Source organism: Rosa rugosa, chromosome 1 (assembly GCF_958449725.1).
Source record: "Rosa rugosa chromosome 1, drRosRugo1.1, whole genome shotgun sequence".
Classification (NCBI taxonomy): Eukaryota; Viridiplantae; Streptophyta; class Magnoliopsida; order Rosales; family Rosaceae; genus Rosa; species Rosa rugosa.
The window spans coordinates 18,424,277-18,450,718 of NC_084820.1; the positions used below are offsets into that span (position 1 = coordinate 18,424,277).

Below are 26,442 nucleotides of genomic sequence, written 5' to 3' on the forward strand. Positions count from 1 at the left end.
GGAGTGTTTTGGGTATATTGCTTTATTAAAAGAGGGCTAATTTCGGGATATGCAAAATTCTTTCTTAATTTTGATTGAGCTGCCTTACCGCCACGTGGTAAGGCAGTTCCTACATAAGAATTTCTCTTTTTTTGCATATTTCTTTCACATTGATCTCTTGACGAAAGGCCTGTTTAGTGACTAATTAACGATTTTGAAAGCGCGGGTGAAATAGCGATTACTTTTGTGTTAAGATATTTCTCTCAGACAAAATATTTACAATTTCATCTCTTCTCAATTTATTATAACAAAAAAATATCAAACTAAACAATTCAAGTATTGTAAATCTTACTCAACTTTATTTGAATCATGCGGGGCATCAACAAAATTACTAAATTAAAATGCGAAGCAACCTTTCGACACATGATTACCCGAACCCTCAAATCTTATACTTATGATTCATATAAGGATTGTATTTGGAGAACACATGTCATATCATTTTGCAGCTACATTGACGCTACATATGATGATTACAAGTTTAGTACAATTTCGAACAATCGTGTATTAGATACAATTAGATTGAAGAGATATGTGAAAATGAAACGAAACCCAAAGTAGAAAGTAAACATTTTGGAATTTTTATTTATTTATTTATTTTTAGACATTTTGAAATCGTGTATTGGAGTGTAATGAAATTGAAAAGACAGGTTTGCTCACATAAGGGACTGTGAGAGCCAAATGCATCTCAACCACATGTATTAAATATAAAAGCAGAATTTTTTTTTTTTTAGCTTAATTATATCAAGAATAAGATTTTTTTTTTTTTTAGCTGAAGCAAATAAGAGGCACGCCCCTTACTTGAATTTAATAAAAGAGTAAGAAGAAAAGAAGGAACATAGGAGGGGGACCAAACCAAACCTCCCTACAAAAGCAACGAAAAGAAATAAGCTATCGTAACCGAAATTGGGGAAAACCCAATTGGTCACTCTGACAATGCGATAAAAGAAAAGATGGTGGAGCATCCCACCACACCATATTAGGAGCAGTCGTACCATAATTCGCCAAAGCATCAGCTACCTTATTACCTTCACGAAAAATATGTGATACACGAAAAGTCATTTGAGAAATCTTGTACAAGCAATTGAGCCAGCTAATACGAAGTTGCCAGGGGACCAACAAAGGAGATTTAATAAAATCCAGAATAAGAGAAGAGTCCACTTCTAGCCATATGTGCTTCCAATCACGAACCCATGCCATCTCAATTGCCATTAAATATAAAAGCAGAAATTATAACAACTTAAAACTGTGCATTTATTTTCAGCCATTAGATTCATTTGTCCATCACGTCTCTTAAAAACTGTCCCTTATATGAGCAGACCTAATTGAAAAGATACGTGAAAATGAAACAAAACCCAAAGTAGATGTAAACATTTTGGAACTTTTTTTGTTTTTGTTTTTTGAAAAGGATATTTTGGAACTATTTAGCGTCTGCATTAGTGACTACTCCGGCTCAGTAATAACAACAGAGAATCAGGTAGGTGTCTTAATACACCATAACTGTAATCATTAAGCAGAAGATAACCCCCCAACTAACTGGTAAAATGCAACTACAAAAGCCAATCTTCCAGACCCATCTTCCACCACAACCAAGCTCACAGCTTTTTGCTCAGACCCATCTCCATAACCATAAACCTCACCTTCCCACAATCTCTCTCTGCTTCCGTAAACCCACATCACCAACACCCAAATCAACAACACCCGAAAGCTCTACCAGTTCCAGCTGCATTCCAACAGAAACAGAGAGGAGAACCAAACAGGGCCATCTTTCTTCTTCTTCTTCTTCTGGGTCTTGTAATTCATCGATTAATTCAATGATGGCGATCGATCCGTATGTTGTGTGGACGTTCTTTGCTTCTTTATTGGGTTTTCTTCTTCTCTCCCTTCTCCGCCGACGTAATTACGGTAATGCCACCGCACAGGACAAGGGAATGGTTCAAAACAAGAACAAGACGACCGAGAATCATGTTTCTGAAGAATGTGTGAAGAGCTCCGGCGACGGAGACTTCCGGCAGGAGTTCGGCTCCGGAACTGACGTCATCATCGTTGGCGCCGGTGTTGCTGGCGCTGCTCTTGCACACACCCTTGGCAAGGTAATAAAAAAGTTAAATTCTTTTTTTTTTTTTTTACTTCAGTAAATGGTTTGCTTCAAGATGGTTTTTTTCTTTGGGTCACATCTCAGATGGGTTACTTGTTTTGAATGATTGAAGTCATGAATTTGGCATGTTATCAAATTGTTTGTTAGCTTTCTTGAGGTTGTGGGTTTGATTGTTTCTCTTTGGAAAGTTGATGACGCAAGTTCAATGATTGTAGAGGAGACTAAATCGTCTACTCCACAAAAATGAAATTTGGTAATGGTTAAAGTTTGCACACGTAAATATGCTACTTGGGAGTTTGGGTTTCTAGCTTTGTACATCAGTGTTGTTTGTTCCATAAGTTATTTACATGTTATTTAGCATTGAGGTCCCTTTGAGAGTTAGTGTGGAAGCTTACTTGATCTTGTACTGATCTCAGGAGGGAAAACGTGTTCGTGTGATTGAAAGAGACTTGACAGAGCCGGATCGAATTGTTGGCGAACTTCTCCAGCCTGGGGGATACCTGAAGCTGATTGACTTGGGACTTGAAGGTAAGGAAAGCTAGTATTTATGAATTTTGTATGCTAGTTCTTATACATTACATAGCCCAATTGAAATGCCTAGGATGTAGCATGGTTTTGGTTGTGAAACAAATACTAACATATATGAGCGTTGGCTTCAGATTGTGTCGAGGAAATCGATGCTCAGCGAGTTCTTGGATATGCTCTTTTTAAGGATGGGAAGAATACTACACTGTCCTATCCCCTGGAACAGTTCCACTCAGATGTGGCGGGTAGAAGTTTCCACAATGGGCGATTCATACAGAGGATGAGAGAAAAAGCTGCTACTCTTCCCAAGTAATGTTTCTTGCCTCCATGTTTGAATAATCCCACTTTTTATTCTGTTAAATTATCTTAGTTTTTCAATAAGGTTCAACTTTTATGCCACAAACCTTTTTAAATGTTCTCTTGTGCTAGAAAATTCTTCATCTCCTTGTAGGCTTGTATCCTTATGTGTTCAATGTATATTTCCAGTGTACAACTGGAGCAAGGTACAGTCACATCCCTGCTTGAAGAAAATGGGACAATTACGGGGGTTCAGTACAAAACTAAGGATGGTCAAGAACTTCAAGCTCATGCTCCTCTTACAATTGTCTGCGATGGTTGCTTCTCAAATCTGCGCCGCACTCTTTGTAAGCCTCAGGTAAAGTTTCCTCTATCAACTCTTAGACTCTCTTACTTGGTCTGATTAGGATGTACTTGCAGAAACAGTTGACCAATTTGTTTTTTCATCTCCCAGCATCACGACATTTAAGCTTGACTGACACTCAAATGTGCTAAATTTGTATCATAACTTTGCTCTGACTTTACACTGACAGATAATATCAATCTCTCTGGCAGGTAGAAGTGCCCTCTTGTTTTGTGGGATTAATTTTGGAAAATTGTGAACTCCCATTTGCAAATCACGGGCATGTTATTCTTGCTGATCCATCTCCAATCCTGTTTTACCAAATCAGTAGTACAGAGGTCCGCTGTTTAGTTGATGTGCCCGGCCAGAAAGTACCTCCCATCACTAATGGAGCAATGGCTAACTATTTGAAGAATGTGGTAGCTCCACAGGTACTTAAGTTTTTTGAAATTGCAGTGCTTAAATTTAAAATACGGAAGCATGTTGCTTGATCCTATTGTACCGAAAGCACTTACCTCAGTATGAAACTTTGGTTGCCATTCTATTACCTGCAATTAATTTATTTTGCTTCTTTTTCACCTGAGCCTGCTTCTTCTATTTTGGATTAATCAAGAAAATGTCTGTTTCAGCTTCCACCTGAACTTCATGATCCCTTCATATCTGCAATTGACAAAGGAAGTATTAGAACTATGCCGAATAGAAGCATGCCAGCCAATCCGCAGCCAACTCCTGGAGCCCTTTTAATGGGTGATGCTTTCAATATGCGTCATCCTTTAACTGGTGGAGGAATGACTGTGGCACTATCGGACATTGTTATACTCAGGGATCTTCTTAAACCATTACGTGACATAAATGATGCTTCTTCATTGTGCAACTACCTAGAATCCTTTTATACCTTGCGCAAGGTAACCTGTGTTGCCATTCTTGTATTTCTTAATTATCTGTGGTATAATTGACAATGTGACTGTCTTGGGCTTTCACTGTGATTGAAAGTAAATTTTTAGTGCAAGTATTTATATTAATCGAAAGAACTACATGAATATATACAGTTGAGTAATGTTCAAGGAAGAGTTGTTCGTGATGAGATCCTGTTTGCTCTTTTCACATTACTCATCAACTGATATTTGATGTTGCTTTTGCAGCCAGTTGCATCTACAATAAACACCTTGGCAGGTGCCCTATACAAGGTGTTCTCTGCCTCCCCTGACCAAGCAAGGAAGGAGATGCGCCAAGCATGCTTTGACTATCTGAGCCTTGGAGGTGCCTGTTCAACTGGACCAGTGGCTCTGCTCTCTGGTCTAAATCCTCGCCCGCTGAGTTTAGTTCTCCATTTTTTTGCTGTTGCGGTATATGGTGTTGGACGTTTGCTTCTACCATTTCCTTCACCGAAACGCATGTGGATTGGAGTGAGATTAATCTGGGTGGGTTTTTCTGCAATTAATTTTCCTGAATTTCATTACCATCACCATAATTCTATACCAATACATTTCAAAGTGAAAATAAACTTCCTAAAGAGCTATCTTATTGAGTATGAATTGAATTGTTCTCTGTAATTCTTAATGAAGATCTTGTTCTTTCTTTTCTCAGAGCGCAGTAGGCATAATATTTCCCATCATCAAGGCAGAAGGTGTGAGACAGATGTTCTTTCCTGCTACTATCCCAGCTTGTCATAGGGCTCCTCCTGCTAACTGAGATGCGAACAATAATATCCAAGAATAAATCAATCTTCAGACTTGTTATTTTCAAGAGTCGAAAAATATCAGCTTCTACCTGCAACATTCTTTATTGATGATAGTTTCCTTTTGTATCTATTCTATTGATATAGGACTGTTCTCTTCAGTGTATGAACAATCATTCATGTAAAACTCCAAGTGTGTATATCTTGTAGTGCACATTGTTGGAAAAGAATATAAACACGAAGTAATATATGGGTTAGATAAATGCATTGAAACTGCAAATACTTCTTTCTTAAACTTCCATGTCCGGCACTCGCACTGTTATATAGTAGCTAAATAGAAAAAGAAAGATCCAAATATTTATTTATTTTTTGTTCAGAGAAATAGACAAAGATTATTGAAAAACAAAATATCAATATGGTCAGAAAATTATTGCCGACAGATACACGTGGTCAACCGTTCGCAACTAAAGAATAAATGACATGATAGGGGATCTCCCTTCAACCATAGATAGCTGATCTCATAATAGCAATAACAGGCAGACAAGCTTCAAAGTCCACCCGTTGAGGTTGGCATGTCAATATTATTCACTGCTTTTTGTCTTTCATTTCCACCATATAGGTTGCCATGTCAGATACTGTTCACAAAAGGTCACCAAATGTCAGTTAGCAAGTCAAGAAATTGACCCAGAAAGTGATCCAGAGTGACCTTTTGTGAACAGTATCTGACCTGCCAACCAAAATGATGGAAATAAAAGGCAAAAACTAGTGAATAGTATTAACCTGCCAACCTCAACGGGTGGATTTGCTCTAATGGAACACAGCTGCATTCCCAGAGAGGGATCTGTAATACGTTGCCTAAGTCGAAGATGCTGATGACAATGGTGGTCTGCACCTTCTTTGCCTCTATGTTAGGTTTCCTTCTCTGTGTTCTCCGTCGCCGCGATTATGGTAATGCCATAGCCAAAGACAAGGAAAAGTTAAAAGGCAAGTATCATGATTCAGAAGAATGCGTGAAGGGCTCCAGCACAGACGTAATCATCGTTGGTGCCGGTGTTGCTGGCGCTGCTCTTGCGCGCCCACACTCTTGGCAAGGTTAGAAAACAAAAATGCAACTTCTACTTCAGGAACCATTTCCTTGATTTTGCTTTGCTATATAGAGGGTTGCTTTTTAGTTATTATGCTTACTTTCTTTGTGTTGTGTACAACTGATTGAACTTTTCAAGGGGTTCTACTTCAGTATTGTTTGTTACACAAGTTATCTACATTTTATGTATCAGTGATATCATTTCCAGAGATATTCATGTGGAAACTATTTTATCCTGCTAATCTTAGGATGGAAGACGTGTTCATGTCATTGAAAGAGACTTGATCGACAGAGCCGAATCGAATTGTTGGTGAATATCTCCAGCCTGGGGAATACCTGAAGTTAGTTGAATTGGGTCTTCAAGGTAATGAAATTAAGCTATATTCAAACTTATGTACTTCACTTCTATAGTTCTATACATACATAATTTGGCCCCATTGAAATGCCTAAGATCTTGCAAGGTTTTGTTGTTGACAAAGCTCTCTGTATATCGTCAAGACTCAAGAATTAGTTGGGTGTGACTATTAAAGATCCTAGCTATAAGTATCGGTTTTGGTTCTGATTTTTGAAACTAACCAGAACATATATATACAAGCATTGGCTTCAGATTGCATTGATGAAATTGATGCTCAGAGAGTGTTTGGATATGCTCTTTTTAAGGATGGGAAGATCGAGCACTAAGCTGTCCTGTCCCTTGGAACAGTTCCACTCAGATGTGGCGGGTAGAGGTTTCCACAATGGGCCCTCATTGTGCTACTCTATACAGAGGATGAGAGCAAAAGTTGCTACTCTTCCCAAGTAATGCTTCTTCCCTAGGCCTCCTCATTTGAATGATCCCTTCTTTTTACAGTTAAATTATCTTTGTTTAAGGATAATAGAATTGAGAGAGAATTGTAGAGAGAGATGTGTGTTTCATTATAGAGAATAGGAGCCCTATATATAGGGATTACAAAGTGCATAATCTAAGAGTACAAAGATTCCTTATCTAACTTGGAGTAGGAAACCTCTCCTATTACCACTATAGAACTTATCCTAGTTTGACTAGGCACACTAAGTGTCAATATCCTTCAACACTCCCCCTTGTGCCGCTCAAACTTGGTGGTGACGCTTCATCCGTTGCCTCGTTAAAAACCTTGCTCAAGTGAAAAACCCTGTGGGATAAAAATGAACTCGAGGAGGAGAAAAGAGTGCAACACGTCCTTGATCCTTCGAGACTGAGTAACTCCCCCTGATGTCGAAATCTCCCCCTGATTGCTACAATCATGGGAGTTCGGATAACCTTCTTAATCCGATACTCTTCTCATGTTTCTCGAAGGTGGATTTAGGTAACGACTTAGTGAATAAGTCCGCTACATTATCCTCTGATCGGATTTGATTCACTTCAATCTTTAGAAGTGATTGTTGTTGCTGATTATAAAAGAACTTAGGCGATATATGCTTGGTGTTGTCGCCCTTGATGAAACCTAACTTCCTTTGTTCAATACAAGCTGCATTATCCTCATAAATGCATGTAGGTTCATCTGTGGTAGACTTCAAACCACAACTTCCTTGAATGTGTCGAATTACAGACCTTAGCCATACACATTCACGTACAGCTTCATGTAGAGCAATAATCTCTGCATGATTTGAGGAAGTAGCAACAAGGGTCTGTTTCGTAGACCTCCAAGATATCGCAGTGCTTCCCATGGTAAAGACATAACCTGTTTGGGAGCGACCTTTGTGAGGGTCAGAGAGGTACCCTGTATCAGCAAAACCCATCAAGACATCATTGTCGTTTTGATGGAGGGAGATAGGAGGACGCCGGCCACCATGAGCGGCGGCGGCGCCGGCGCCGGCAACATGGCCGGCGGCCATTCCATGGACGGGGGCGTTTTGCCTTTTGGGGTCAGATCCCAATTTTCCGTCATTCCTTTTCTCTCTGTAGGGATAGAATAGGCCCATATCAATTGTACCTCCTAGGTATCGAAAGATTGTCTTTCACCAATCCAATGGCGGCGTGTTGGCGCAGAGCTATGTCGAGCTAACAAGTTCACTGCAAAAGAGATGTCTGGTCTTGTGCATTGAGCTAAGTACAATAATGCGCCTATTGCACTTAAATAGGGCACTTCGGCCTCTAATGGTTCTTCGTCCTCATCCCTTGGACGAAACGGATCTTTTCCGGGCTCAAGACTACGACCAATCATGGGAGTACTCACAGGCTTTGCTTTATCTTCATTAAAGCGCCTTAGGATTTTCTGAGTATATGCAGACTGATGGATCAAAATCCCATCACTACGGTGCTCGAGTTCTAAACCGAGACAAAACCGTGTTTTCCCAAGATCTTTCATCTCAAATTCGGATTTCAAGTATTTAGCAGTTTCCTTCAACTCATCTAGAGTTCCAATTAGGTTCATGTCATCGACATAAACTGCTACGATTGCAAATCCGGAACTTGTTCTCTTATTGAACACGCATGGGCATATTTCATTGTTAATATATCCCTTCCCAATCAAGTAGTCACTTAGACGGTTATACCACATCCGTCCGGATTGTTTTAATCCATATAGTGAGCGTTTTAATCTTATTGAAAACGCTCTCCGTGGTTTAGAGCCACTTGATTTGGGTAATTGAAGTCCATCTGGAACCTTCATATATATCTCTGAATCTAGATCCCCATAGAGATATGTTGTAACCACATCCATAAGCTGCATGTCAAGTTTTTCGGAAACTACCAAACTGACAAGGTAGCGGAACGTTATAACGTCCATTACGGGAGAATATGTCTCCTCGTAGTCGATTCCAGGGCGTTGTGAGAAACCTTGCGCCACAAGGCGGGCTTTATATCTTACCACCTCATTTTTCTCATTACGCTTTCTAACAAAGACCCATTTATGGCCAACAGGTTTTACACTTGGGGGTGTCTGCGTTACAGGCCCAAATACCTGTCTCTTTGTTAGTGAATTCAATTCAACCCGGATCACATCTTTCCATTTAGGCCAATCTGCTCTTCGTTGACATTCTTCAACAGAGCGAGGTTCGATATCATCATATTCTATGATTCCTTTTGCAACATGATATGCAAACGCATCATCAATTGCCATAGAATTTCTATCCATCATCTCATGTACACTAGTGTAATTTATGGAGATCTCTCTATTCTCTGGAGTTGGTTCTGACATTGGAGCGTCCCCCAATGATGTCTCTCGGACATAACCATAATCCGGAATATTCTCATGAGATGGATTATTCACATCGATGATTAATGGATTATTTTGTGCCAAACTCGCTTTCTTTCTTGGGCGAGAATCCATCGAACCTATAGGCCTCTCGCGCTTCCTGGCCGGAGCCATGGGCCTAGCCACAACGTCACCATCACTGTGAGAGGGGACGTTGGCGCCATGCTCAAATCCTCTTGAGTTAGCGTCATGTCCTCTAGTTTTAGGGACATCAATCCTTGCAGGCACGTTTGCAGCAGGTATGTGTGATCTCGTCACTTTAGCGATATCAGAAAACGTATCAGGCATCGATTCTGCTACGTTCTGAAGATCGAGAATTCTCCGCACTTCAGTTTCGGACTGTGCGGTTCGGGGATCAAGATGAGACAGAGTGGGGACAGACCACGACAATTCCTGTCGTTCCTGTTGAACATTTATGTTCTTATCTCCCCCTAACGACGGGAAGACTGTCTCATCGAAGTGACAATCCGCAAATCTAGCGGTAAAGAGATCGCCTGTCAAGGGTTCTATATAGCGGATAATCGTTGGAGAATCATATCCAACATAAATGCCTAATCGTCGTTGAGGACCCATTTTGGTGCGCTGTGGCGGCGCAATAGGCACATATACTGCACACCCAAATATGCGTAAGTGTGAGACATTAGGCTCATACCCAGTTACCATCTGGGACGCAGAAAATGGTGGAGTGGCAGTGGGCCTCAGACGAATAAGCACAGCTGCATGCAATATTGCATAGCCCCAAGCAGAAATAGGGAGATTGGTGCGCATTACCAATGCCCTAGCGACCATTTGTAGTCGTTTAATGGCGGCTTCTGCGAGACCATTTTGGGTGTGAACATGAGGAACAGGATGTTCAACATCAAACCCAATGGGTATGCAATAATCATCAAAAGTCTTTGATGTAAACTCTCCAGCATTGTCTAATCTTATAGACTTAATAGGATGATCAGGGTGGTGAGCCCTTAACTTAATGATTTGTGCTAGGAGTTTAGCGAATGCAGCGTTCCTTGTGGACAATAGCATGACATGTGACCAGCGTGTCGATGCATCAACCAATACCATAAAATATCGAAATGGTCCGCATGATGGTTGAATAGGTCCACAAATATCACCTTGGATTCTTTGCAAGAATGGTATATTTTCTTTAGTGTCCTTTGCATAGGATGGTCTCGATCCTAACTTTGCTAAAGAGCAGGCTTTGCAGAACGAATAATGGGCTTTAGGAATAACCAATGAGGATTTTGGTTGAGCCATGAAGTCACAATTGACTTTAGAAGTAGAAATTGGAGTCAGGGGAGCAGAGGTGGCGTCAAAGCCACCCTTGAGCCGCAGGGGGATGGCGGCGCCGGCTAGTGGTGGCCGGTCTTGAAAGGGGAAGGCGCCGTGAGGCGCAGGTGCGCATCCTTGATCCAAATTTCGAGTTTTACTTCCTTTCGTTCTGAAAAAGGGATGTCCGTGTGAAGTCTTTAATATACGGATCATCATGTCACGACCTGGGTGTCCCAAACGGTCGTGCCAAAGCCTATATGTGTCGGAATCCCATAAATCATCTCTCATGACATGGTTGGAGTCAATGACTCGAATAGTGGTTGCATACAACCCACTAGAGCGACACATAAGTTTCTCTAAGACTCGTTTATGTCCGTAGTCATTAGAGGTGATGCAAAGGAACTCTTGTCCATTCTCACAATGTGTTTCCATATGAAAACCATTGGCTCTTACATCTTTGAAGCTAATAAAGTCGAAAAAGATATCCAAGACATGAGATAAAAGAAATCGACACTTTATTAATAATAGCCAATGATTACATCAAAGTTTCTTGACCAAAATCTAATCCAACATAAAAATCAAACCGTAGACAAATCGTAGTCACTCAATCCGTTCGGTAATTTCAATTTAGTTGTGACCAGGTAAGGTAAGGCGAGATTTTGGTGGAGCGTTGCTCACTTTTAAAACCGTTCTCTCAGATCAAACCTTGCCTAGACATCACAAGTACTCTTGAGTACGCCTAGAGGGAAAAAGTGAATACAATAAGTCATTTTATTGATTTAAGGCATAATTGCCATTTACATAATTCTTGGAAAAATAAAAGACTATAAATAAAAATCTGCGGCATTTTATCTTCATCGCCAGATTTAAAGTCTTTGTGAACTCGATGTCTTGATCACCATGATGTGACTACCTTCGTAGGTACATTGCAAATTCAGGTCCATTGATCAGACGTTCCATATCAGAAATAGACACCATAAAGAGGATTCTCCCTTGATTGAGGCGCATTGGCGCAATATGCATAGTCCCTAGGACTGGTGGCGTTGGAAAGTGGTGCCCAGGGCCAACGTTGGCTCCATGGTGTCCAACCCTATGTCCCTCAAAATCACGCCTCCTACGGTCGTGTGCGCCTTGAGCGATTACCTTCTTGAGCATTCCGATCGTATGGATCATGACGTCGATGGCGACTTTCTCTAGCCATAGGACGATGCTCTTGATAGCTATCTTGAAGCCTATCAAATCTTCTTTGCACAAGTTCATTGCCATGTCTTTCAGTAGTGGCCATAGCTTCAATAAGCTGTTGAAAACTTGTGATCCGTCTTGCATTTACATGAGTCCGGAGTAAGTCAGAGGACCTCATAGCATAGACGGGGAAGGTATTGAGGGTTTTCTCAATCAATTGGTCTTCTGTGATTGTTTTTCCACAGAGACGCATCATTGCTCTGATGCTGAGAGCTTCCGAATAAAATTGCATGACAGTGTCAAATTCAGAGAAGCGAAGATCTTTCCATTCTGCTTCTGTATTCGGAAGTATGGAGTCACGAACATTGCCATATCGTTCGCGAAGCGCATGCCAAAGCTTTATGGCGCTATCCTCATTTATGAACTCAAACTGTAGGTCACTATCCATGTGACGTTTCATGAAGGCAAGTGCCTTGGAATTATCTTTCTCAGTTTGAGGGTCTGGAGCTGTTTCTATAGGACAAAGCTCTTGGATTGTATGCAATAAATCACGGGCAATAAGGTGGATCTCGACATCAGTGACCCAAATTAAGTACCTTTTGCCTGCATAATCCAATGGAACAAAATCGAGTTTTTTCATGTTTGACATCCTGAAAGATGAAACAAGAACAAGTTAGTTTCGGAGTCAATGCTTCCACGAAAACTAATATAAATAAGATTTCCGAGCTATGCTACCAAGAAATCGATTTCCAAGAATAATTGGATTAGACCGAAACAATGATGTTTGAATGGTCAAAATAGATGCTCACGAACGCTCTTAGTCCGTAGCATACGAACGCTCTTAGTTCGTTAAATCGATGCTTACGGACGCTCTTAGTCCGAAGTCTTACGAACGCTCTTAGTTCGTTAATTGCGTGAATCCCCACGATTCCGCTTTTCAATGATCGAACCCACGTTATAAGAAAGGTGGGATGTAGAAGAAGGGAGGTTTTCAAGTCCCCGAGAAAAGAAGAAGAAATATAAATTTCAAATTTTTAGGAACTTCAAAACTTACTCTTTTGGATACTTACTTGTTGGTTTTGGATCACGCGCGTGTCGATGCAGGCGTGATGGAGCGAAGCAATCCGAGTAGCAGCGTGCAGCAGCAAGTTATATGTGCAGCAGGGGCTGCAGGATGAAGCTGGGCCGAGAGGTGCAGTAAGGCTGCAGGGGTGGCAGCTGCTAGACGCAAAGCTGCAGGCGCATGGGCGCGCAAGAGGTAGCAGCGGGCGCAACAGGTGCTGCAGGGAGCAGCAGACGTGCGGCAGAGCTGTAGGGGGCAGCAGGCAGCGACGCAGGGGCGTGTGGCTGCAGGAGCAGCTCGCAGGACAGCGGGGGCTGCTGTGCAAGGTTGCAGGCGCACGGGCGCTCGGAGCAGCAGTGTGCGCAGGGGCGCACGCGGGGCAGCAGTAGGCGCAGGAGCGCACGCGGGGCAGGCTGCAGCGATACTAGCACGGGCTAGGGGCTGCGGCAGTTTTGGCGATATGAAATTCTTTTCGGGTTTTGGCTTTTTGGCTTTTGTGGTTTAGGGCTCGTGCTGATAACGTGTTTAAGGATAATAGAATTGAGAGAGAATTGTAGAGAGAGATGTGTGTTTCATTATAGAGAATAGGAGCCCTATATATAGGGATTACAAAGTGCATAATCTAAGAGTACAAAGATTCCTTATCTAACTTGGAGTAGGAAACCTCTCCTATTACAACTATAGAACTTATCCTAGTTTGACTAGGCACACTAAGTGTCAATATCCTTCAACAAATTGTGTTTTCTTTTTCTTTTTTCAAGTAAGGTTAGACTTTTTTCGTGCCACAATCTTTCTTAGGTGTTATCTTGTGCTAGAAAATATATTCTTGATCCCCTTGCATCCTTATGTGTTCAAAGTTTATTAATTCTCAGTGTACAGCTGGAGCAAGGTACAGTCACATCCCTGCTTGAAGAAAATGGAACAATTAAGGGGGTTCCAATTATACAAAAATAAGGATGGTCAAGCATTTAGGCATTTAAATCTCATGCTGCTCTTACCATTGTTTGTGATGGTTGCTCTTCAAATCTGCGCCGTACTCTTTGCAAGTCTCAGGTATAGTTGCCTTCTTGAACTCTGCAACTCTTCCTTGGTCTCATTAGAAGAAAAGCACTTAAACCATTTGTTTTCGTAATATATCACCCAGCCAGCATCACAAGAATTCTGAGTTGACTTACCATTCAATTATCTTGCACTAGTAACACTACCATTTCCATTGAGTTTTCCTCCACATAGACATTATTACATTGACACAGCCAATATCGATCACTCCTCTTTTTAACAGGTAGAAGTGCACTCTTGTTTTGTGGGATTAGTTTTGGATAACTGTGAACTACCATTTGCAAATCACGGGCATGTTATAATAGCCGATCCATCTCCAACCAGTAGTACAGAGTTCCGTTGTTTGGTTGATGTGCCTGGCCAAAAAGTACCTCCCATTGCTAATGGTGAAATGGCCAAGTATTTGAAGAATGTGGTAGCTCCACATGTTTCTCTTTCTCTCTGTTTTTTTTTTTTTTAGAAATTGCTGCTGGACTTAAATTTCAAAATATTAAAGCACTTGCATCATTTGAATCTTTGCCTTGTAATTTTTCGCCTGCTTCTTCTATTGTTAATTAATCGAAAAAGTTATGTCTATTTCAGCTTCCGCCTCAGCTTCATGATGCTTTCATATTCGCTATTGACAAAGGAAATATTAGAACTATGCCGAATAGAAGCATGCCAGCCAATCCACAGCCTACTTCCGGAGCTCTTCTAATCGGTGATGCTTTCAATATGCGTCATGCTTTCACTGGTGGAGGAATGACTGTGGCACTGTCTGACATTGTTGTATTGAGGGATCTTCTTAAGCCATTGCATGACCTAAACGATGCATCTTCATTATGCAAATACCTAGAATCCTTTTATACCTTACGCAAGGTAAGCTGTGTTGCTATGCAGGTATCTGTTTATTATAAGTGACAATGTGATTGTGAGTAGATCAACTTTCCAGGTAGACAAAGGAGAACATTTCTGATGTGATTGTTTCCATCTTAGGCTTTAGATGTGACTCAAAGACAATAATATTTGGTACAAGTATATATATATAAGAAGGATCGACATGAAATGTATACAACACGTGCAATTGACTGAATTGAGTATAAACAATGCTTGTATTGGAGGTGCTCTTTCCACATTACATACTAGCTATTCGTTAGCTGATATATGATGTTAATTACTTTTGCAGCCAATTGCTTGTACAATAAATACCTTGGCATGCAGAAGCCCTGTACAAGGTGTTCTCAGACTCTCCTGATCAAGCAAGGAAGGAGATGCGCCAAGCATGTTTTGACTATCTATGCCTTGGAGGTGTCTTTTCAACCGGACCAGTGGCTTTGCTCTCTGGTCTAAATCCTCGCCCGCTGAGTTTGCTCTTCCATTTTTTTTTTTTTTTTTGTCTGTAGCGATATATGGCGTTGGCAGTTTGCTCCTACCATTTCCTTCACCGAAACGCATGTGGGTTGGAGCAAAATTAATTTGGGTGGGTTTCTCTGCCCCTTAATTTACCTTCATCTCATTGTTTTCACAATAATTCTATAGAATGTAAAACCATTTGGTTAGCTAGGGCAAGTACCATACGTTTCAAAGTGAAAGCTGAACTTTCGATCAGCAGCAATCAGTCCCACATTGAACTGATGTCTCTAATTCTTAATTCTTAATGAGGAGCTTATTATTTCTTTTCTTAGAGCGCATCGGGCATAATACTTCCTGGAATTTTCTTAGGTACCCGGGTGTTTGCCATACATCCATTTTGTTAAATATTTTGGACCATTGGATTAGTAATTATCTAATGGTCCAAGATATTTAAAATTTGGTAATCTCTTTTTTTGAAAGAAATGTGGATTTTCATTAAACTCATGCCAAGATGGCCATTACATATCATTCTGCTGCCTTCAACTAGACAGATCAAGAAGTTGTAGCAAGAGAAACTACTGTGATACATAGAAACATACCACCTATATTCGAACTAACCGCTCACTTATTTAAAAGCGAGCCTATAAACTATGGAGAATAGCAAGACATAGTAAATAGGCCCCTACCACACCTATCTATATTTTTTCTTCGCCCTTCAAGCTAGGGCTAGGAGGTTTGGCTGTGTAAATCAGCTTCAGAACATCATCAGCAGCAGCTTTTGTCGGTTTAGGAGGCTTGATTAAGGTAACCCCCAATGGTTTTCTCTTCTCCACTTCACCAAGAGAACTAGAGTGAAGTTTCCGAGTTTTTCTGACTTCTGACCCGCAAGGCCCATAATTAATAGCAAAAAGCCCAAATGCAAAGCCCAAATTGGAACATAGGCCCATAAACTAGTCCAGGGAACAAACACCCCAATTTCTAAGGGCACCCAAGCTCGTAGAAGTCTGCCGCAGCCCGCCAGTCTTGCAGCGCCGACTTCCGCCGCACTCGGTATTCGCCAGGTTAAAGGTCGAGCCATGATTGCTCCACCACTGCCCAACCGTGCAACCTCATTTAGCTTGACTGCAATACCGGCGGTGCCAAAACCCGGGACACCACTCTCGCAACAAAACAACGCCAACTTGCTGCCATTCAACTTCCGAACGCAAGTTGCAGGAGACTTGTTTTCAAGATCGATTTCGGGATATCCGAATTGCCTCTTCAGTTCAAAGATCTGAAGATTGAATCTCCACTCAGACCTCCACCATGACTGCCGGCTTTCCTCTAACTGCAGAAGTCTCTCCTCAATTGCATCCCCTAGCAAACTCTCTATCTTGACTCCTTAGGTATTTTAGAGAGCATATTTAACTTTTTATCAATTTTAGCAGCTGCACCAGCCTCCTAAGTGACTCTCCATTTTAACTTTTAAATATCTCACTTCTAAATATAGAGAGCGAGATGAGATTCTCTATTATTTTTATTAATTTAAAACATTTTTTTTTCAATTTATTCTATGTAATTTTTTTTGAATAAATTCTATGTAATTTATAAATGCATTTAGATTATTTCAATGTTCTAAAACTCGGCTGCCCAGGCCGTCTAGGCGCTGGGCGGCGGGTCTCCGCCGCAAGGAATGGCAAATCGGTGGGTGTGGGTGGGATGACGCTGAGTGGCCGCCTAGGCGGCCTAGGTGAGCGACTAGGCGCCTGGGTGGTTGGGCTAGGTAGCGGTGATCAGGTTCCGAGTCGAATCGGGAGGTCAGATATGGGTAGACGCACACAGATGACAACGTTTTGGATTGGAAAAAAGAGAAAGACGGGTCTGGGAGAGAGATGCTGAGATGGGTTTGGTGGGGAGATTTGAGATGAGGGTGGATGGCATAGCAGCTTTGGAGCTGTTTGGGGATTTCAAAGATGGAGCTTTCTTGGTTTCAAAGGCGACAACTTTTGGGTCTGAAACGAGAGAAATGAGAGAAAGAGGAGAGAGATGGGTTTGAAGAAGAAGAAGAAGAAGAAGAAGAGCAGAAGAGGAAAATGGTGGATGGAGTGGTAGAGATATATTCACGCAGAGATGGAGAGAGAAGAAGATAGAGATTGGGATTTATTTTTTATAGGAATTAAAGATAGAGATTGGGATTTCAAGAGAGAGCGATTATGCTTTGCTTTTTTTAACTTTTCATTTTTTGTTTGGACAATAGATAATGTGTTCAAGTAAATCCAGAATATGTGTCTCGCCCAAACTCGAGGTTACTTGCTCTAGTTGAAATAGGGTTTATATTAGAGATATTCTCGGAGAATCTTAGGAGATATCCAATCAATGTACGATTATGTTTCCATGTACAACTCTATCTCTATGCTTGTAATCCTCTATATAAAGAGGCCCCTATTATCAATGAAAGTCAGATTCAATTCTCTCCCAATTCAGTTTTCCTAAAACACATTATCAGCACGAAGCCCTAACCCTGAAACCCTAAATTCGTAGCCTTCAAACCCTAACCGCCACCGCCGCATATATTAAAGTCCTCAATCCCAGGATTCCAGAACCGGCAGTGGAACCCCCAGAACCGGCCGAAAAACTACCGAACCGGCCACCGGAAGTATCAAACCAGCCCTCCAAGAAGAAAAAAAAGGGATCCCTGCAAGGGTTCACCACCTTCTGGACCTCCGATTGCTACCAAATTTTTCCATCAGTAGCGCCTCAACCCCAGGATTCCGAAACCGGAAGCAAATTAAACCCCAAAAACCGGTCCGGAAATAGATGAACCGGCCTGCCAAAAACCGGCAGAAGAAAGAAAAAAAAAGGGAAAGGAAAAGAAGCCCAGAAGCCCAAGGCAGAGGCCCACTAACGCAGGCCCACTGCCAGGTCATCACAGGGACCCACTGCCACGTCAGCACACCACGTCAGCATCAAGGACCCATTGCCACGTCAGCAGCAGGACCCACTGCCACGTCAGCCCTCCGGTCAACGCCGGTCAACTCCTGGTCAATGCTGGTCAACCTCCGGTCAACTACTTTTCGGCCATTTCCGGTGACTTTTTCCAACAACTTTTTCTGGTCAAATTTTCCGGCGACCTATTTCGAGGTATTTTTTACTAAATGTTCCAGTTTTTTTTAGAGTTTTTTTAATTCAATTTCTCTTCTTTTTCGGGGACTTGCAACATCCCTTCTTCTACCCCCTTTCTTCATCATAGGGGAGACCTAATTAAGCCGAACTGTGGGGGTTAGTGCTCACTCCAAGCTTGGAGCTTGTAAAGTTCTCCAAACTTAGAGTTTGTTGAGATAAAACGATCGACCGCAAACATCATTGTTTCGATCTAATCCAACCCCTCTTGGAATCGAATTTCTTGGAAGCGACTACGCTTAGAAATTTTATTTGTTTTCGTGGTAGCCTTTTTCGCTCCGAAACTAACCCTAATTTCTTGTTCTCTTTCAGGATGAGTAACCTGAACAAATTGGACTTTGCTCCATTGGGAACAACTGGCTCTGAATATCACAGGTGGGTTCGTGATATCCGCCAGCATCTCAAGGCCGATGGAATCTTGGATACGATTCTCGAGCCTAGCCAGGACGTGCTAACTGTTGAGCAAGCTCAAGCTTTGGAAGCAAATAGAGCAGCCTTAGAGGTAAATAAGGCGAAAGTCATCATCCTAATGACTCGTCATATGGATGATTCGCTCCAGTACGAGTGTATGAATGAAGAAGACCCCAGAAGGCTGTGGGTCTCACTCGATGAAAGATTTGGTAACGTCCGTGACTCCCTGCTTCCTGACCTAGAAGTGAGATGGCATAGCCTCCGCTTCTGTGATTTCAAATCAGTTCTTGACTACAACGCGGAAGCACTTCGCATTAAATCCTTAATAGAATTCTGTGGTAAAGAGATCACAAATGCGATGTTGATTGAGAAGACTCTCTCTACCTTCCCCGTCTCTGCATTGATGGTTGCTAAGAACTATCGAATCGATGTTACTGCAAGACGAATCACAAGGTTTCATGAGCTCATTGGAGCTATGAATGTCGCTGAAAATCATGACAACATCCTTGTGAAGAACTATAATTCGAGATCCGTGGGAACAGAGCATATTCCGGAATCCAATTATAGTCGCGCCCCAAAGAGATGGCGCCAAGAGCGATACCCTAATCTTAGGAATACATTTGGACGTTCTGGTCCATATAATCGCTCTACTTGGGAATGTAATCGCCAAAATAGGCGAACACGGAACCGAAGAGGTCAACGTGGAAAGAGAGAGGAAGGCAATGCCTCTAGCCATGTTGGTGGCGCCCCCAACACTAAGAGCCATCTAAATGACGCTTTCAAAGCGCCTCAATCAATGGAGTTTGAGCAAAGAGATGTATGTTCTCGATGTGGAGTGTCTGATTATTGGGCACACATTTGTAGAGCTCGTGAAGAAATTGTCACCGCCTACAAAGCATATTGTGAAGCAAGAGAAGCTCACTATGTGGAACAAGAAGATCAAGAAGATGATCTAGAGTGAAGGGTTGAAGACTACAAATCTGGCTGGGATCAATAGATCGCTAATTCTGTTTAAGTCTTTTTATTTTCCAAGAGATGTAATAGGTAATTGCCATATATTTTTGTAGTAGATGCCAATGGTATTAGTCTTTCTTCAAAGTAGGCATACTCAATGTAAATGTGATGTCTAGGAAGGTTTTGAGATAAGTGGTACTTAAGTGAGTCTTGCTCCACCGACATCTCTCTACTCACCTGGTCACATTTGCATTGGAATTACCGAAAGAAGTTAGACGACTGCCATTGTTTTGCATTAGCTAGTTTATTGGATTAGATTTTCTTTGGTCAAAGAGACAATGATGTAACTCCGTTGGCTTATGAATAAAATTTCGAGTTCTTTTCAATATGACTCCATTTTAATTCTGAGCATATTACTTTGTGACTACGATGGCTGAGCCATCAGTATTAATTCAAGGACATGGAATAGCCCAAGTTCCCCTTGCCAAATGGCACATTGATTAATGTCACAGAAACTCTCTACGCTCCTAGGGCAAATCGTACCTATGGATAGCCAACGGATTCCATGCGAAAACGCATGTAGAAAACGAAAATAAGTTCCTTTGCTATTACCCCTAATGATTGCGAACAAATGCGCATCTTAGAGAAGTTTATGTGTCTCTCTAGTGGACTTTATGTCACTATTCGAGCTATTAAATCCAATAAAGTTATGAGAGAAGATCTCTTGAATTTAGACACATATTGGCTTTGTCACGACAGGATAGGTCATCCTGGTCATGATATGATGATCCGTCTACTAAAGACTTCACATGGACATCTTTTCTCTCGAGCGAAATGAAGCATGAATCAAAAAGTTGATTCTTGGACTAAGTGTGACCGACGCTGCTGCCTAGGGCACCGCCTCCGTCCACCACCAGCCTAGGGCTGGCATAGTCCCTATCCATGATGCCATGGATGGCGTCCATCATGGTGATGGCGCCCCAGGTGATGCTGCAATCACCAACTTCGCTTCAAATAGCGTTTCAGACGCTCAGGCCCAACCAAAATCTTCATTGGTTACTTCTAAAGCCTCTCGCTCGTTTTACAAGGCCCGTTCCTTAGGGAAACTAGGACTGAGACTGTCCTATGCAAAGGATATGAAAATACTCATAATGTTCTTACATAGAATCCGTAGGGATTCTCTGGACTGATTCATCCAACTTGCGAACGTTTAAATATCTCATAATGTTGGTTGACACGCAAACACGCTGGTCACGTGTTGTGCCATTGTCCACTTGTAAAGCTGCTTATGAAACACTCCTAGCAGACATCATATGACAACGGGCTCACTCCCCGAATCATCCTATTCAGTCAATTGGATTTGACTATGCTAGTTAGTTTACATCGAAAACTTTCGATGGTTATTGCATTTGGGACTGATGTTGGACATCATATTCCCATGAGCACACCCAAATGGTCTCGCGGAAACGACTACGATAGTAGTCCGGATATTGGTAATGCGCACCAACCTCCTTATATCCGCTTGGGGTGATGCAATATCGCATGCAGCTATGCTAATTCGTCTACGACCCACTGCCACTCAATCTACCTCTGCGTTACAGCTAGTGACTGGGTACAAATATCGCACTTACGCATATTTGAGTGTGCCATTTATGTGCTAATTGCACCGCTACAACGCTCTATAATGGGTCCTTACAGACGAATGAGCAACTCAGTTGGATTTGAGACTCCAACAATCGTCCGCCACTTAATGCCCTTGCATGGCGATCTCCTTACCGCTAGATTTGCGGATGTCACTTTGATGAGACAGTCTTCCCGTCGTTAGGAGGAGATAAGAACACGGATGTTCAGCAGGAATGACAGGAATTGTCGTGGCCTGTCCCCACTATGTCTCATCTCGATCCCTACTAAAGTGACAAGATCACACAAATATGCTGCAAACATGCCTGCAAGGATGGACGTCCCTACGAGAGGACGTAGCGCCACCCTACACAGAGGTAGGCATGGTGCCAACGCCATAGAGAGTGGCACTTTGGCGTTACAGGTCATGACCCCAGCTAGGATGCGTGGGAGGCCCGTGGGTTCGAATGATACTTTGGCACACTCCAATCCTTTGATCATCGACACTCAAAATCCGTCTCATGAGTATCTTCTGGGTTATGGTTATCGTTGGGGGACGCCTCAACGTCAGAACCTATTCCTGAGAATATAGAGCTCTATGAAACTTACACTAGTGTACATGAGACTGTTTGGACCCAAAATGAGCATTTTGGTTTGACAAAGCGTGTTTTGGAGAAATTGAGCCAATATCAGTGGCTCACATATATATTTTCGATAAGTTCAAAAATATATTATTAAGAGGCTAAATAAGGCCTACCAAACATGGAAATGAAAAGTCAACTATAGCACATTTTCCTACTTCGGTTAGGAGAAACCGAGCTAAACAAGGAAGGAGGGTTGGCAGACTGACCAAATGAACTCGAAATGAGCTGAAACTCTGCAGATCCATTCTAGACAGCCCAAGAATCATTTCTTATGAAGAGTGCCAGAGCTAGTTTTGAGTGAAAGGCCTTCAAACAATCAATCCAATTTTCTGCAGAAGCAAAACTAGAAAACTGGACCTGTAAGAGATCCAGCAGCATTTCCGGCCCAACCACATGGAAATAAATTCTGAAATTTTACCACAACAATCTACATTCATGGTGGATCATTTCATATGAAGAAATCGAAGGTTGAATCTGAGTTCTTAGTGGAGATAAAAATTGAAGGATAAGGGAGCAGAAAATGACTTAAACCTAACAAATTCCATTAAGTGTTTAAGTATTCAAACCTAACATTCCATTAATGTTTAGTGCTAAAACCTAACCCATTATGAGTTGTTTAAGGCCAAATAGTGTTGCTTGGAAGCCTATATATAGAGGCTACAACAAGTATCATCTCACCAATTCAAACACCAATTCAAAGACCAATTCATTCATCAAAACATCTCTAAGATGATCTAAGTTCTCTCTAGAGCAACCTCTCTAAGAGCAACTCCTCTCTTTCTCCTTCTCTTATCGGTGATCACACTCTAAGTCCTAGTCTCCTTTGGAGCCGACTATTAGTGCCACCAAACCCTCTGTCAACGTACTTCGGTCCTAGTCTCCTTGGGAGCCGATTGTAGTACCACGACCAAAAACACCACAAAAGACCAATTCAAACAAAAACACATTCACAACATCAAAACATCTCTAAGATGATCTAAGTTCTCTCTAGAGCAACTCCTCTCCTTCTCTTTCTCTTATCGGTGATCACACTCCTAGTCCTAGTCTTCTCGGAAGCCAACTTTCAGTGCCACCAAACCCTCTGTCAAAGTGCTTCGGTCCTAGTCTCCTCGGGAGCCGACTGTAGTACCGCGACCACAACGGTTACGGAACCAGCCAAGCAAGGGTAACGCCCTAGCAACCCAGCCAAGCTAAAGTCACGCTTTAGCAAGATCTCAACACTTCTCGGTGATGTCGCTCTGCTCAATCTACAATATTGAGTATCGATTGTGTGAACAAGAAGAAACTACAGCAAAGTCCTTACCACAAGGCACAAAGAATCCCGCGACGAGGTTGGTGCTCTCCTCGTCTACAATCGCTTGATAGAAGTCAGGTCAAGGGACACCCCCGACGACCGCACCCGAACGGTGCTGGCACGCCCGCGCATAAAAGAGACTGTTGACCAGCTGCAGCAAAATTGGAGCCAAACAGAGACGTGGGATAGAAACTCCATCATGATTGATGATGTAGTTGCGCATGAGTCTGTTGAGTCTGATGACATCGAACCACGCTCCGTTGATGAATGAATGCCAACGTAGAGAAATTTGGCCTAAATGGAAAGATGCGATCCAGGTTAAGTTGGATTCTCTAAACGAAGAGGAAGGTTTTTGAGCCAGTAATGCCAACACCTCCTGACATAAAACCTGTTGACTAATGGGTCTTCGTTAGAAAGCGTAGTGAGAAAAAGAGATGGTAATCTCGTCTTATGGCGCAAGGCTTCTCATAAAACGCCCTGGAATATTCTCTCGTAATGGATGTCATTGCACTCCACTACCCTGTCAGTTTGGTAGTTTCCGAATAACTGAACATGCAGCTTACAAATGTGGTCACTACGTATCTCTATAGGGATCTAGATACGGAATATACATGAAGGTTCATGGTGAACTTCATTTACCCAAGTCAAGTGGCTCTGGACCACAGAGCGCGTTTACAATAAGATTGAAACGCTCACTAAAGTGACTACTTGATTGGGAAGGGATATGCCCACACGTTTCCATAACAAGTTTCAGATTCCATCGCGGTTCATGTTGGACATGATCTTCATTAGAAGCCCTTAAAGAGTTAAGGGAAACCGCTGAACACTTGAAATCCGATTTTGAGATGAAGGATTATGGGAGAACACGATTATGTCTCGGTTTGGAACTTGAGCATCGTGTCAATAGATGCTTAGCCATTTTGACAAGGTCAAAACTTCAAGCACCCCCATGATCGTCCGTAGTCTTGATCCTGAAAATGATCCTATTCGTCTGAAGGATGATGACGAAGATGTGCTAGAGGCAGAAGTGCCTTACTTGAGTACAATAGGCGCATTATTGTACTTAGCTCAATGCACAAGACCGGACATCTCATTTGCAGTGAACTTGTTAGCTAAGGTATAGCTCTGCGCCAACGCGACGCCATTTAATTGGTGTAAAAGATATCTTTCGATACTTGAGATGTACGATTGATATGGGCTCGTTCTATCCCTATAGAGAGATGATGGATTCTGACCCATCACACACCAGCAACGCCGCCAACACTAGTCTGCGTCCTCTATCCCCATCCCAAAACGACATGTATTTTGGAAGGTTTTGTTGATATAGGGTATCTCTCTGACCCATACAAAGGTCATTCCCAAAATGGTTAAGTATTCACCATGGGTAAAGACCGTGATATCTTGGAGGTCTACAAAAATAGACTCTAATCGCTATATCTTCGAACAATGCAGAGATTATTGCTCTTCACAAAGTGGTTCGTGAATGTATATGGATTGGATCCATAATTACGCATGTTCGAACAATTGTGGTTTGAAGTCTACCACAGATGAGCCTACGATCATATAGGATAATGCTGCTTGTTTTGAAGCAATGCTACATCAAAAGCGACCACACCAAGTATAATCAGCAACAACAAACTCTCCTCAAGATCAAAGTGAACTAGGTTCGATCTGAGGACAATATGACAGACTTGCTCACTAAGTCATTGCCTAATTTTCACTTTCGAGAAACATGTTGGTAGCATCTTTTGCGGAAGTTATCCGAACTCCCATGACCGTTGTCATCAGGGGGAGATGCAGACATCAGGGGGAGATGTCTACATGTATGGTCTCGAAACGTGAAGGGTGTGTTGTGCTTTTTTTCCCCTTCGACCGAGGTTATTTTTGTCCCACTGGGTTTTTGTTACTCGGCAAGGTTTTTAATGAGGCAACGAGAGAAGCACCACGTTTGGGCGACACAAGGGGGAGTGTTCAAGTAAATCCAGAATATGTGTCTCGCCCAAACTCGAGGTTACTTGCTCTAGTTGAAATAGGGTTTATATTAGAGATATTCTCGGAGAATCTTAGGAGATATCCAATCAATGTACGATTATGTTTCCATGTACAACTCTATCTCTATGCTTGTAATTCTCTATATAAAGAGGCCTCTATTATCAATGAAAGTCAGATTCAATTCTCTCCCAATTCAGTTTTCCTAAAACATAATGTACTTTGTTTAGCTAGCTTTTTATTTTTTCTAATTTTTACCGTAATGGTGTGTGGTTTTTTTTTTTTTCAATTTTATTATTCATCAAGTCATTATATATTCTTATTTGTATAATTATGTGCTATAAAATTAAAATTAAAATTAAAAAAATACAAAACCGCCTAGGCGCTAGTCTTTTGGCCACCGCCCGACTAGCGCCTAGCGATTTTTCGAACCTTGGATTATTTCTTATTCTATCAATAAATAATATAAATTAAAAACTAGCTAAAATAGAGAGAGAACTGATTTAGACATATTTAAAAAGTTGTTAGTGGAAATAACTTTTTAACTATTTTGTTTTGTCTTAAAATATAACTAAAAATTGTCTAACATTTGCTCTAACATATAACTAAAAATTGTCTAACATTTGCTCTAACAGAAACTAATGTTTGATGTTGCTTTTGCAGCCGGTTGCATCGACATTAAATACCATTGCAGGTGCCCTATACAAGGTGTTCTCTGCATCCCCTGATCAAGCAAGGAAGGAGATGAAACAAGCAATTCTTGGCTATGTAAGCCTTGGAGGTGTCTTTTCAACCGGACTGATGGCGTCGCTCTGTGGTCTAAACCCTCGCCCGCTGAGTTTAGTTCTCCATTTAATTCCTGTAGCAATATATGGTGTTGGTCGTTTGCTACTACCATTTCCTTCACCGAAACGCATATGGCTTGGAGCAAGATTAATTTGGGTAGGGATTTCTTCTCAATTTTCCTTCATATGGTGACCTGCTATGATTTCTAGATAGAAGCACAAATTTCATCAGTTTTTTCACAATAATTCTAGTGTGAAACCATTTGGTTAATTTCTGGTAAGTTTGAGGCTTTGAGCAGATATCTTACTGAGCATAGCCTATGAGACTTTAAGAACACTAAACATGAATTGAAGTAGGTTCTCTTACTCTTCACGAAGAGCTTTGTTGTGGTTTTTTCCAGAGTG

At 41.7% G+C, this 26,442-nt stretch overlaps 2 protein-coding genes and 1 long non-coding RNA gene across 3 annotated transcripts; all 3 read left to right on the plus strand.

Moving 5' to 3' along the window:
- Window positions 1–1,531: 1,531 nt before the first annotated feature.
- On the plus strand, window positions 1,532–5,257 carry LOC133722280 (squalene epoxidase 3-like). The gene is made up of 8 exons (XM_062149137.1): window positions 1,532–2,129; window positions 2,551–2,662; window positions 2,794–2,968; window positions 3,146–3,314; window positions 3,512–3,730; window positions 3,929–4,204; window positions 4,442–4,720; window positions 4,887–5,257. Exons 1-8 carry the CDS (start codon window positions 1,581–1,583, stop codon window positions 4,989–4,991), a joined length of 1,884 nt encoding a protein of 627 aa, XP_062005121.1. The 5' UTR covers window positions 1,532–1,580; the 3' UTR covers window positions 4,992–5,257.
- Window positions 5,258–6,732: 1,475 nt separating this feature from the next.
- On the plus strand, window positions 6,733–14,169 carry LOC133722308 (uncharacterized). Its single transcript, XR_009852613.1, has 3 exons — window positions 6,733–6,859; window positions 13,663–13,843; window positions 14,073–14,169. It is a non-coding gene; the product is annotated as an uncharacterized LOC133722308 (long non-coding RNA).
- A 1-nt stretch (window position 14,170) lies between these two features.
- LOC133722307 (squalene monooxygenase SE1-like) lies at window positions 14,171–15,441 on the plus strand. The gene is made up of 3 exons (XM_062149170.1): window positions 14,171–14,276; window positions 14,432–14,707; window positions 15,015–15,441. The coding sequence occupies exons 1-3, from the start codon at window positions 14,241–14,243 to the stop codon at window positions 15,081–15,083; spliced, it is 381 nt and encodes a 126-aa protein (XP_062005154.1). The 5' UTR covers window positions 14,171–14,240; the 3' UTR covers window positions 15,084–15,441.
- The last annotated feature ends 11,001 nt before the right edge of the window (window positions 15,442–26,442 follow it).